General features: G+C 39.7%; 2 protein-coding genes across 3 annotated transcripts; one reads left to right on the forward strand and one right to left on the reverse strand.

Annotated features, from left to right (window-relative positions):
• The first annotated feature begins 2,483 nt into the window (after nt 1–2,483).
• On the forward strand, nt 2,484–5,881 carry hmox2a (heme oxygenase 2a). Of its 2 annotated transcripts, none has more exons than XM_031727468.2 (7): nt 2,484–2,615; nt 3,167–3,278; nt 3,396–3,513; nt 3,898–4,065; nt 4,286–4,609; nt 4,723–4,855; nt 5,159–5,881. In XM_031727468.2, exons 2-7 carry the CDS (start codon nt 3,187–3,189, stop codon nt 5,284–5,286), a joined length of 963 nt encoding a protein of 320 aa, XP_031583328.1. In that variant the 5' UTR covers nt 2,484–2,615; nt 3,167–3,186; the 3' UTR covers nt 5,287–5,881. The 2 variants fall into 2 exon arrangements, with proteins under 2 accessions (XP_031583328.1, XP_039468849.1); XM_039612915.1 differs by lacking the exon at nt 2,484–2,615 and adding an exon at nt 2,817–2,838.
• Nucleotides 5,882–6,967: 1,086 nt separating this feature from the next.
• On the reverse strand, nt 6,968–10,225 carry tmem186 (transmembrane protein 186). Its single transcript, XM_031727470.2, has 2 exons — nt 10,094–10,225; nt 6,968–8,687 (listed from the first exon to the last, which is right to left on the reverse strand). Exons 1-2 carry the CDS (start codon nt 10,094–10,096, stop codon nt 8,025–8,027), a joined length of 666 nt encoding a protein of 221 aa, XP_031583330.1. The 5' UTR covers nt 10,097–10,225; the 3' UTR covers nt 6,968–8,024.
• Between the last annotated feature and the right edge of the window lie 9 nt (nt 10,226–10,234).

Genomic DNA, 10,234 nt, shown 5'->3' on the forward strand with positions numbered 1-10,234 from the left:
AAACATTTTAATTCAAATTATGTTATTTTCAATGCTGTTGTTTATTTTAAGGAGATTGCTGTACATTACAGCTCTGAAACTTCAAATTTATACATTCAAACATGAAATATGGCTGTTAATATAGTTTAATAAAGGAGAAGTGGAAACTGCTTTAATTTTTCGCCATATGAAGATGAAATTAATTTTACTGATTGAGCAGGTGTTCTTTGTGTGTTCTGTATTAACAAAGAAAAAGAAAGAGAGGAGGATGGATGGATGGAGGCCAGTTAGTGAATGTGGAGAATTACTACAGAGGAAATGAGGGCAGCTAAGAAGATCTTTGAGGATGAAGAGAGGAAAACTTGTTGGTCCAGATGACTTAACTATGGAGGTATGGGGGATGTCTAGGAGAGAGAGCAGTTGGCTTTATAATGGCGTGAAGTGTGGTGCTGATTTTCAAGAACAAGGGTGATGTGCTGTAGGAATTACAAAGGGATAAAGTTGATATGCCATACCATGGAGCTATGGGAAAGAGTTGTTAAGGACTTTGCTGATAACAGAGGCGATGATCAGTGGGCAGCAGTGTGGCTTGCAAAGAGCACTACAGATTCAATGTTTGCTTAGGAGTGTTGATGGAGAAGTACAGGAAAAGTCAGAAGGAGTTTCACTACTTGCCACAATATCAAAGATATTGTGGCAAATGAGGAACTGTGGTACTGTATGAGGAAGTCAAGTATTTGAGGGTGGTGCAGGCCATGTAAGAGAACAACGAGACAGTGATGAGGTGCGCGGTAGGACTGACAAATGGGTTCAAAATGGGAGTGGGATTACTTGTCCACACTATGAAGAGAGTGCAACCACGGTGGTTTGTGTGGAAATGAGTGTCAGGGGTGATATGTGACAAGGAAGATTTACAAGATGATGGATTATCTGCCTCAATTTCTTGAGGCTTAGCAGATTAGACTTAGCAGCAGATTAGAATAAGTACAACATTTATATATTTTCAGTGTTAAATATACTGCTCAGAAAAATTATAGGAACACTTTGAAAAGAACAATTTTTAAAATGAACCACAATTTCCCAGATACCTCCCCAAACCATAACTCATCCACCACAAAACCAGCCATGAGTGAAATTGCCCCCACCCCACCCAGCTTCTTAAAATCCAACAAAAGTGGTGTCAAACATTTGTGCTGCAAAAGTTCTCGTTTGTGCCGCTATCATTTTAAAGATATTAACAAAAGTTTCTACAGGTCATCCAAGGTCAACCAGCCTGATATGTGACAAGGAACCTTTACTGTGAAAAGGTTGTGAAACAAAAACCAGAATTTGACATTTTTTGTCATGATCACACTCTTAAAAGCAAAAAAGTAGGTTAACATATAATAGTTAAAATAGACTATGCATTCTGTTGGAGAAAAAACTTTATTTGAGGGTAACAAAATACATAACTATCAGAACAATGTAGACATGTTTTCTGTTAGAAAAGGTAAGTACATGGACCTGTCCAAGCCTCCCAAGTTAATACAATAACCCCCAAAATAATAGCTATCACAAACCAAACAACAAATGTAGCACACACATTTGACACCACTTTTGTTGGATGGGGGGCGGGGCAACTTCACTTAGATCCAAACCAGTCATGCTGAACAATGTTACAGGTAGCGTAACATTCTCCACTTCTTGTCCAGATCCTTTCACATCTGTCACATGTGCTCAGGGTGAACCTGATGTCATATGTGAAAAGCACAGAGTGCCAGTGGTGGATCTGACAATCCCGGTATTCTATGGCAAATACCAATCAGGCTCCACAGTGCCAGGCAATGAGCACAGGGCCCACTAGAGGAGGTGAGGCTCTCACAGTGGCCTATTGGAGGTCATTTTACAGGGCTCTGGCAGTGCTCAACCTGTTCCTCCTTGCACAAAGGACCTTCTACAGTCCTGTCCAGCTCTCCTAGAGTAACTACCTTTCTCCTGAAAGCTCCTCAATGCTCTTGAGACTGCGGTGGAAGACACAGCGAACCTTCTGGAACATGTCATATTAATGTGTCATCCTGGAGGAGTTGGACTGACTACCTGTACAACTTCTGCATGAAGGTAAAAAAGGTAAAAAAAAAAAAAAAAAAAAAAAAAAAGAAAGAAAAAAAACAGTCAGTGGCCTCCACCTGTCAAACGACTCCTGTTTTGGGCAATGTCCCTTTGTTGCTGCTCTAATGCATCTGTTTTGAATTTCATTAACACCAAAGCAGCTGAAACTGCTAGTGTGCTATTTAGCTGACCAGATCAGTATCACAGAGGTTTAATTGACTGTATGCATTTTTGAACAGTGTATAAGTAGGCTGGAGTGGAAGTGTCATCACACCTATCTTCAATTAACCCACAACCCACAGGATCTACACAAACTAATAACCTAAATACGACGAATACAAGCCGTTGTACATCAATAGGGATGAATACCAATCAAGAGTATCAAAACAACAAACGAACCTTTGATTGGTGTATAAGCTGAGGATTTAACCAATCAGAATGCGCCTCAACTAAAGGGAACCCACCGATTGGTTTGTTGTCACGCCGTGTCCCGTGAACGTTGAATCCTGCGGTTTGGGGACGAGCAGTGTAGGCGGTGTTGTGACAAGGTGAGTTAGCGTTTCATTGTCGTATCCCTAAAACATTGTAATAACACACTGTTTGTGTTCACACATACAGAGCGGCTCTTTAACGTGTGAGCAGCACAGTGTAACTATAACGGTAGCTGCTTACGAAACACACGTACGTGCAGTGTCAGTTTTGTAACTGTTCCCTTCAGATGTCAGCTGTGGCTATCGGCCTCTGCCTGTGAAATATTTCTCCAAAACTAAGGTTTTTAAGAAGATGCGTTGAAGGGATAACACAGTAATTCCTTCACCTGGCGCTTGATCAGCTAACAGGGAAATGTGGTGCATTAAAGGACGCAAACTGCTTTTGCTGTCACGTTAGAAAGCGATATTGTAACCGTGTAAACAGGCTGTTTAACCGTAACCGTATTTAGGCTACATAAGCATATATATTTTTTACTTTAAATAAATAATTTTAACTGGTGACAAGTTGTTTATTTTGATGATTTAAATCTTTTCTTTTATTTCCTGCTTTTTTTCGTATTTGTTTGTGCTGTACATTTTTCTTTAAATCTCTGCCTTTTCTTATTAAGGCCAAAATATAACCAGTATAATGGAAAGCGAACTCCCACCAGAGCCCAACAGTGCCAACAAAGGAAGGTCAATGATTGCTTTGGATGATGACGATGATGATGAAGTTCTCAGGTATGAAGAAAACAAACTAAATAAGCAGCAGTTTATCTTTGCTGCTATTTTGTCATTCAGATAAACGGCTAAGTGTTCTTTTGTGTCGCCCTTCCTGTCCTTTTCTGCTTCACCAAGTCCAACAGACCTGTCTGAGCTGTTGGCCGAGGGGACCAAGGAGGCCCACGACAGAGCAGAGAACTGCCAGTTTGTCAAAGATTTCCTCAGGGGACGCATTAAAAGAGAGCTGTTTAAGGTTTGATTATTCACTATATAAAGGCAAGAATTAAGGCAGCTAAAGTGTCTGTGAACCAGTGAACTACTGTACACAGGAGAGCGTCACACAAAGGTCTTCAGTTTGACCCTGTATATCGAAAGTGCTTAGAGGCATAGGCCTACATTTAGTATTGTCAGTGTGATAAAGTCTCGATCTATGCTTTGCCTTGGTTCTAAGGCACGATCAGAAAAATGCTGCCAAAGAAACTGCCAAAATGTGAGCTGTCTGGAACATCAGTTTATCAAATAAAATCATATTTCACCATTTAACTGTATATTATGTCTAACAGTTTCTGCTAGATGAAACATTTTATGTCTGACTCTGACCCACTTATTCTCCCCTCTTTCCTTCCTCTGCTGTCAGAGAGGCACAGCAGCTCTATATTTTGTCTACTCGGCTATGGAGGAGGAGATTGAGAAGAACAAAGACCATCATCATATCGCTCCAATATATTTCCCCGCAGAGCTGCACCGGCGTGAGGCCCTGGCCCGGGACCTTGAGTATTTCTATGGAGAAGACTGGGAAAACCAGGTCAGTAGGAAGCATATGGAGGATATATATGTCAGTCACAGAGGAGGCTGGTGTTTTCTGGAACTTAAGTTATGATTATACAGGTATCATCATCCCAAAAGCTGTATTTAATCAAAGGTCCTCTCTGCTGAGAGTGTTATATAATGAATTTAACACAGAAAAATCTTCTCCAGACAAGGTTTGTATCAACTGGACTTTGACAGTTGTGTTCTCTCTTCAGATCAGCCTCTCTGCAGGCACCAAGCCTTATGTGGACCGCATCCATGAGGTGGGGGAGAAGGACCCGGTGTTGTTAGTGGCCCACTCCTACACCCGCTACATGGGTGATCTCTCAGGTGGACAGATCCTTAAGAAAGTGGCACAGAGGGCTTTAAAGCTCCCCTCAACAGGAGAAGGTCTCAATTTCTACCAGTTTGAGGGAATCCACAGTCACAAAGGCTTCAAGCAGCTTTACCGAAGCAGGATGAATGAGCTGGAACTGGATGCTGAGACCAAAGACAGGATTGTGGAAGAATCTAATCAGGCTTTTGGCTTTAACATGATGGTGAGGAAACTGCTTATAGGAATTATACAATGTACAGCAATTTGCAAAAAGGTGCATTGTTTGAAAGAGAAATTTAAAGGTAATAAAAATCTAATTTTATTATTTAAAAAAAGGTATTCACAGAACTTGAAGAGCTTGGAAAAACTATCAAAGAGGAGGTCCAAGATGCAGGGTTTGGACACAGTCATGCAGAGATGATGGAGGGTGAGGATATCAACAAGTGCCCGTATTATGCAGCTAAAATGGGTAAGAAATGCATCCCCTTTACTGTATTTATGACATTTGTTTCTAGCATTTCATTCTGCAGATAGAAAGTTAAAAACTTGGTGCTCAGTTTGATAATAGTTTATAGACTTGCCTTTAAAAGATTGGACAGTGTCATCACGGACTTCAGTTAAAAGGGGATCCTTATAACTGTGGGATGTCTGAGTGCAAAGTGTCAGACCATCATTCATAGCTACAAAGTTACATGAAGTACCTAATTCAATTGTCCTGTTTTTTTTCCCCTCCTTTTTTCTGTATTCTCATCTTCATGTCTCCTCTGAACAGCTGTTAGTGGAAATCCTACGCATGCGTGTCAGTTAGCCATGACACTTCTCAGACATCCGCCCTGCCAGGTGGTTCTGGCTGCCTGGATGGCTGTCCTCGCTGGGTTTACTGCCTGGTACTTTATGTGATCTCTGACACATCTTGATCTGCTGAAGAAGAGTCATGGACACTGTTAGATCCAGCCAAACTTCATCTTCCTTAGTTTGACCGGTACTATCAGAAAGTGCCAAACAGTTAATCAGAAACTAGATAATTTTTGAATATGTGCCAAGAGTTTTCCCCTATGAATCCCACTCTGTGTTCCACTGTCTTTCTACTTCTGAAACAGCTTATGGCGGTGAAAAAGCTTTTGCAGTGATGCAGTTCTTTGAAAAGCTATTTTATGATGCATGCACTTTGAGTTAAGCGACACTTTATGAATGTAGAAATATTAAATGCATACTCTTCTGTTATGTTATTAAAATGTTTTTGAACAGTTTTAGTGTCAAGGACTCTTATGAGAGTTGAACACTTGAGGCAAAGTAACCAACCAAGAGAGGACCTTGGTCAGGGAGGACTGTAAATATGCAATAGATTCTAAAAACATGTTTCCACTTTGTTATGGTGGGGTTTTTATTGTATACATTTAAAGATAAACACAGTAAGGTGCGCAAAGACAAAACAAGAAAAATCTGATTGAATTCTTTCTGAAGCAACTCAACATTAAAATATTTTGTGAATTAATTCTGTTCTTTGACTTTTTATTGGTCAATTTAAAAGTTTAAAGATTTTTTTCTTCCTAATATAAAGTTTCTTCAGCATTTGCATGTGCTATGTTTAAATTCACCAATATTTTGTATGGATCAATTTCAAATCATGTTCTGCAACTCAAAACATAAAGGAAGTGGGAAAAAAACATGTGCAAAAGAGCAAGAGAAAGCCAACAATCCCCCAGAGGCACATACTGATGACTCAGATTAAACTGAGTGAGTGCTTATAAATTACGTATTGTGAGTGTTTCTCTGGAGTTGATAGGATTGCTGCTGATGTGTAGAATTCAGTGGAAACATCTATGCAGAGTTTTAGGCTCAGAAAGTTCTTACACATGAGTGTAAGTGAAGACATTTGGATTTGAAGTGGACACAAATTTTAATGTTCATTTTTTTTTAACCTGAAACACCTGTTGTCAAAACGATCTCTACACACTTAACAGCTTTTGTGGAGCGTTCATTAACTGTGTATCAGGTGCACAAGAAGCCTTCGTTAAGCAGTAACTAAGCTTTGAGCTCAATTGTCACGGTCAAACTGACGGGAATGTTTTTGGAGTTTTGAAGGTTTTTGATGCAAAGAGATCCCTAAAGTTCAAACAATTCATTTTGCACACACCACGAGTTTTTAGACCGCTTTTGGAAATTTGTTTCCCCCTTACACAATGAGAAATGAATTCAGCATATGCATTATTTCACTTTTCATTAAAGATCTTGAGTTCTTGCAAGCACGAGACACACTTCTCCAAACTTTTCTGAAGTCAGCGATTTTAAAGAATTGCATTTTTGTCATTTCATTTCACCCTGAGACTGAAGCAGAGTGGTCTGCTTTTCACCAATATCCATTTGCTTTGTTTACATTTAGTCCTTTTGTGAAACACGTCGTGTTTTGCATCCATCGTCACATTCACCTGTACTTTCCAGGACAAAGCCGTGCCTCTCTTCTGCTCTGTTCTAATATTATGAATACAATCGTTATCCAAATGATTTGCAAATCTCATGATCGTTTTATTTTTGTCACAGTACCACTTCTAGACAAACTAAAATCAGTCCAGGTCCATAGTAACATAGTGAAACACTTTTTTTAATGAGACATGTGGAGTCATATGTTTTTTGTTTTCTTGTTTTTTTGAAAGAGTAAATAAATAAAAAGCTTTATGAAGCTGTGGTCATATGTGGCAGTATTTCCAGGGCCAATATTTGAGATATTGTAAATGTAAATGGAATAATGTTTATGCAGTGCTTTTCTACTGTTACTGAGAACTCAAAAAACATTTATAAAAGCTTATTATCTATGATACACACTCCTTCATATTTGCAAATCACTTTGATATGAGCCAAGAAACCTGGATCAAATCACCAGCTGGTAGTTAACCTGCTCTACTTCTATTTCTAGATGTCAGAAAACATCTTAACCAAGATAGAACTGAAAACTCACAGGTTCTAAAAACTCAGCAAGAGAAACTGTTCCCAAAGTGACATTTCTTTGAACCAAACCTGAGGCAAAATGTATGAATAATTCCCCGTTTCTACAGCCAGGATGCCCTAACCCTAGCCCAATCAAAAACAATGTTGAAGAATGCATTTTACATAATAACAGTTTTAAGGTTTACCCTTTAACCTAACACACACAAAAAAAATCAATATCAGGAGGAGACAACTTCTTTGGAGCTTGCAGCAAGAAGGACATGTGACCCGTGGAGCTATCCTATCATGGTCTAATGATGCAACATGAATATTCGGACAATGTTAGGCCAATCTCACTTGATTTTTTTTATTTCAGCTGCATACATAGTCACCATTTAGTAGACAACCGTTAACCTACCACAGGGTTAGGGTTAGGGTCCAGATTTTTTTTTTTTTTTTTTTAAATCTGCAATCTTACTTCTCAACCTTAATTAAGATAAAAAAAGAAAAATAATAAACCAGTAATTTATCAACTGTGGATGATTCAGATCTATGTCAGCTAAAATATCTTAGATATAAAATATAACAGCAAGCTGTATAATGTGTTTTCATTTAGAATATTGTTCATGGACAATAGATGCATCTCTTAACATGTTATATTTTGATAATACTATTCAGAATACTTCACATTTTCTTTTAAACAAATAATCATTTTAAAAACTTCCAAACACTTTTTTAAAAGCCTGTTCATCCACCACACGTCCAAAATGAGTTGAGAAATACAGAGTCTCCGCACTGCTGTATCTCTTAAATTTCAGTATGGTCTCATTTACGGAGTCCCCTGTGTCTCCAATGGTCATGACATCTGACACTGGCAGGTACATGTCATGGCGCTTTCCCCAGAAAGTGAGGTGGGACACTTTGAGCGTGGTCTGAGATGGATCCAGATACATCATTCCCACCACCCTTCTGAAGAAGTAACTGGCAGTATACAGCATAACACCAGCAAACAGAGCTATCCCTGTCGTGTAGCCGACAAGAAAGGCGGAGGCAGCTCCCTGGAAGTAGAGGACGTACACCGGGGGCAAGATGACCACAGTTATTGCAGTTTGGAGGAGTTTGAGCCTGGACACAGCTCGAAGGAGCTTAATGTATGGCAGGGTGTAAATCATAGTGTACTTCTGTGTGGACACATCCGAGTAATTAACAAGGGCTGTGATTTTAGGGATAACAGGTCCATGTAGGCGCTGCTGAATTGGCCTGAGACTTGGTGAACAAGGCTGCAAACTGTAAGGTGTTCGAGCCGCGAACAGACTTGATCCTCTGGTGAAGGACAGGACGTGGGGAGTTAATCTGCACCGAAGAAGTGACCTGATCTGTAGAAAAATAAATAACATCAAACAGATAAATTCAATATGACATGTTATTCTCTGTCAGTATTTCCTACCAGGGTTCATCAATACAATCTCAGAGAACAACACATGTGGGGGGTCAGATAAAGACCTGTTCCAAAACAACTACTGATGGCATAATGTAACTCTACAATGGCCTTATTTAATAAATAAATAAATAAATAAATAAATGGAGTCTGGAGAAAATGAAGACATTGATGGATTCTCATACACATTTTCCACATGTATGTTCTAAGCAAGTGCATTATCAATGTATACCTGTAAGTATTTGTACCACATAACATGTATAGTAATAGGGGTCTCATCTCCAGCTGATATAGAATCCTCCACTTTGTGCAGGTGGTACTCTGCACACCAGTTCACAAACCCGTCCGCTCCAGCTCTATGGCTGGAAATAAGCTCCACTCGCATATAACTTGCATCCATTTAGTTTAACAGACACCTTTACACAATCCAACAGAAACGGTTGAGCTCTTTGACAGTAGGTAAAGTTTCTCTCAGAAGGAAAATAGATTGCTTGTTACCACATTAGCAAATGAGGACTTGCCTCTAGGCATACCATCTGGAAACCAATACTGTAAAAGATCAGGTTTAGCTCTTCATCAAGCCAGGTGGTAAAATATGAGGGAAGCACTTTTTTGGCTCATTTAGGTCACCACAGCAGATCATTTGCCTCCACCTCACCCTGGTATATCCTCGGTCATATCTAAATATCCTCTTTTTTGCTTCTGCCTGGCAACTCCATCTTCAACATCTTTTATCCAATATATCCATTATCCCTCCTCTGCACATGTCCAAACCATCTCAGCTTTGCTTCTCTAACTTTGCCTCTAAACTGTTGAACCTGACCTTTCCCTCTGATGCGCTCATTCTTAATTTTGTCCATTCTGATCTCTCCCTATGAAGCTCTTACAACTCTTCCACCTCCGATCTTTTTGCCAGTGCCATCATGTCCAAACCATACATCATAGCATCATTACCATCTTGCAAACCTTCCCCTTCACTCTTGCTGCCATAAATCACCCCAGACCCTCATCTCCAGCCTTCCTGTACTCTCTACTTCACTTATTTTGTGCACTGTACGTTGCTATTGCAGTAATATACAAAATATAATATTATGCAGTTGCTTAAAAAAATACAAGAGGTATACCCAGACGAACACTTGCAGTACATGTACAGCAGCTGTTGTGTAGCCGCTGTGTGGAATAAAAGAACCTGAAGGTGCACATGTCCTGACTGAGCTGTCACCAATGACTGTAGAAAACACACAGCCCTGCCACAGCACTAATGACCTTGTGTGGCTAAAAATTAATCTTACTGATAATAACAGTCAATGCTGGATAAGAGCTTGCATATAAAACGAGGCTTACCATGATCAGAGACCAGCTAAATGAAAGAAAAACGCAGAAACAAGAAAGCTGGATCACGAAATGACATGACTTGAATGAGAGCTAACAGGAAGCAGTTATGCGGTGTGACCCGGATGTGCTCACCTTTAACGTCTCGTTTTT

Source organism: Oreochromis aureus, linkage group 6 (assembly GCF_013358895.1).
Source record: "Oreochromis aureus strain Israel breed Guangdong linkage group 6, ZZ_aureus, whole genome shotgun sequence".
In the NCBI taxonomy this organism is placed as follows: domain Eukaryota; kingdom Metazoa; phylum Chordata; class Actinopteri; order Cichliformes; family Cichlidae; genus Oreochromis; species Oreochromis aureus.

Excerpts from the sequence above, each read along its gene's own strand:
- hmox2a (XM_031727468.2), top strand. The coding sequence starts at position 3,187 with ATGGAAAGCGAACTCCCACCAGAGCCCAACAGTGCCAACAAAGGAAGG. Across the intron at positions 3,279-3,395 it reads GATGATGATGAAGTTCTCAG|TCCAACAGACCTGTCTGAGC; the intron begins GTATGAAGAAAA and ends TGCTTCACCAAG. Across the intron at positions 3,514-3,897 it reads TTAAAAGAGAGCTGTTTAAG|AGAGGCACAGCAGCTCTATA; the intron begins GTTTGATTATTC and ends CTCTGCTGTCAG.